This window comes from Acanthisitta chloris, unplaced genomic scaffold (assembly GCF_000695815.1).
Source record: "Acanthisitta chloris isolate BGI_N310 unplaced genomic scaffold, ASM69581v1 scaffold18440, whole genome shotgun sequence".
Classification (NCBI taxonomy): domain Eukaryota; kingdom Metazoa; phylum Chordata; class Aves; order Passeriformes; family Acanthisittidae; genus Acanthisitta; species Acanthisitta chloris.
The window spans coordinates 13204-15058 of NW_008650141.1; the positions used below are offsets into that span (position 1 = coordinate 13204).

Below are 1855 nucleotides of genomic sequence, written 5' to 3' on the forward strand. Positions count from 1 at the left end.
CTCAGTCCCCTCAGAGGGGACAAGGTGAGCTCCCAGTTGGCTGCTTGGTGTGACAATGCCATGAAGAGCTGCTCAGCAGTTTGTTTTCCTCTGCACACTCCAGCCTGGAGCTGGTCAATAAGAGATGGAAGGTTGCTGAGGGAGCACTGACAGCTTAGGTTGTCCTCATCCCACCACCTGGAGTCCACTGGATCTCCTTCACTTGCTCCACCTGCATGAGAAACAGCATTGGGTCATTGGACTTGGAGGTGTGAAGAAAACATGAGCTTCATAGCTGACCAAAAGTACTTCAAGGTGTGCAAACCATGAAGTTCTTCACCAGGTACAAAGATTTTTGGCTCAGCATCTCTCCTGAGCTCTGCAGGTTGCACCAACCTGGTGCCACCCAGCAGCTCCTCTGACTGGCAGAGGTTGTCACCCATGGGGGAATGACTTGTGCACAGCCAAGGGTTGTCAGGGAGTTGTTTCACCTTGTTTGCAAGGTTGAAGAAATGTGCAGCTGTTGAATGTTGTGCTCTCTGCTCTCACTGCAGTAAAAGAGAAGCTACGTCTGGACCCAGACAGTGAAATTGCCACCACAGGTGTCCGTGTGTCTCTCATCTGTCCGGTGAGTCTGCCCTGGATGTGCTCATGGAATCACTGCCTTGGCTTGGAAGGACATTAAGGACCATCCATCCCACCCCTGCCATGGGTAGGGACACCTTCCACCAGCCCAGGTTGCTCCAAGCATTATCCACCCTGGCCTGGAACTGGAGCAGCCACAATTGCTCTGGGAATTCCATTCCAGTGCCTCAGCACCTCACAGGGAGGAATTCCTTCCCAATATCCCATCTCTCCCTGCCCTGTGGCAGTGGGAAGCCATTCCCTGTGTCTTATCCCTCCATCCCTTGCCCCAAGTCCCTCTCCAGCCCTCTTAAATCTCCTTGAGGCCCTGGAAGGGGCTCTAAGTTCTCCTTGAAGCTTCTCTCTCCAGTCTGAACACTATCCCAGAACAGATGTGCTCCAACCCTTTATTTTAGACTGGTTTTGCCAAGCCCCACAAATCTCCTGCTTTGCAAACTCCAAAAAATCTTCTTCCTTCAGCAGGGAAGTGTCTGAGGGTTCCTTGGGTGAGTTTCCTGGCTGATGTTGTGCTCTCTGGTCCCACAGCTGGTGAAGATGCGACTGTCTGTGCCGTGCAGGGCAGAGACCTGTGCACACCTGCAGTGCTTTGATGCAGTCTTCTACCTACAGATGAATGAGAAAAAACCCACCTGGATGTGTCCTGTGTGTGACAAACCTGCCCCCTATGACCAGCTCATCATTGATGGGTGAGTTTTACTCCTCTCTGCCCTCAGCCCCTTCATCTTTTCCACTGGGTGCAGCATCACATCACTTAGGCTGTGTAGGTGGTTAAGTGTTTTGAACTCAATTCTGTTGTTCTTCTGAAGCATCTTGAGGAGAATTTGCTGCCTCATTCCTCATCAGGCTGAACTTGCACAACCAGTGACACTTTTGCTGTTGGAATAAATCACTTGATAATCACCCCAGAAGATGATTTTTTGATAGGCAACACCTTGTTTTCTTGTTAGTGTCAGGTGCTCAGCAGCTCACAGGGAATTCTTGGCATGTTCTAAATGGGTTTGGGAATCTTCTCCACCAGCCATGAATCTGAAGGTGCTGCTCTCAAGACTGAGGAACAAATTGTAGAATCAACCAGGTTGGAAGAGACTTCAAAGATCGAGTCCAAGCTTACTGTGATTACTAGGCCAAATCCAGTGTTGGGAAGAGCTTGTTCAGTCTGTGACTTCAGTCCAATTCCCATGGCTTTTGTGGAGATCTTGGTGTCAGGGATGGGAAAGATGCCTCAGTAGAA

General features: G+C 50.1%; 1 protein-coding gene across 1 annotated transcript in view; it reads left to right on the forward strand.

Annotated features, from left to right (window-relative positions):
• Positions 1-1855, forward strand: part of PIAS4 (protein inhibitor of activated STAT, 4) — a 14485-nt gene that overhangs the window by 10162 nt on the left and 2468 nt on the right. Inside the window, exons 7-8 of the mRNA XM_009083890.1 lie at positions 534-607; positions 1150-1310. Coding sequence (XP_009082138.1) covers positions 534-607; positions 1150-1310 — 235 coding nt within the window. The remainder of the gene's footprint in view (positions 1-533; positions 608-1149; positions 1311-1855) is intronic.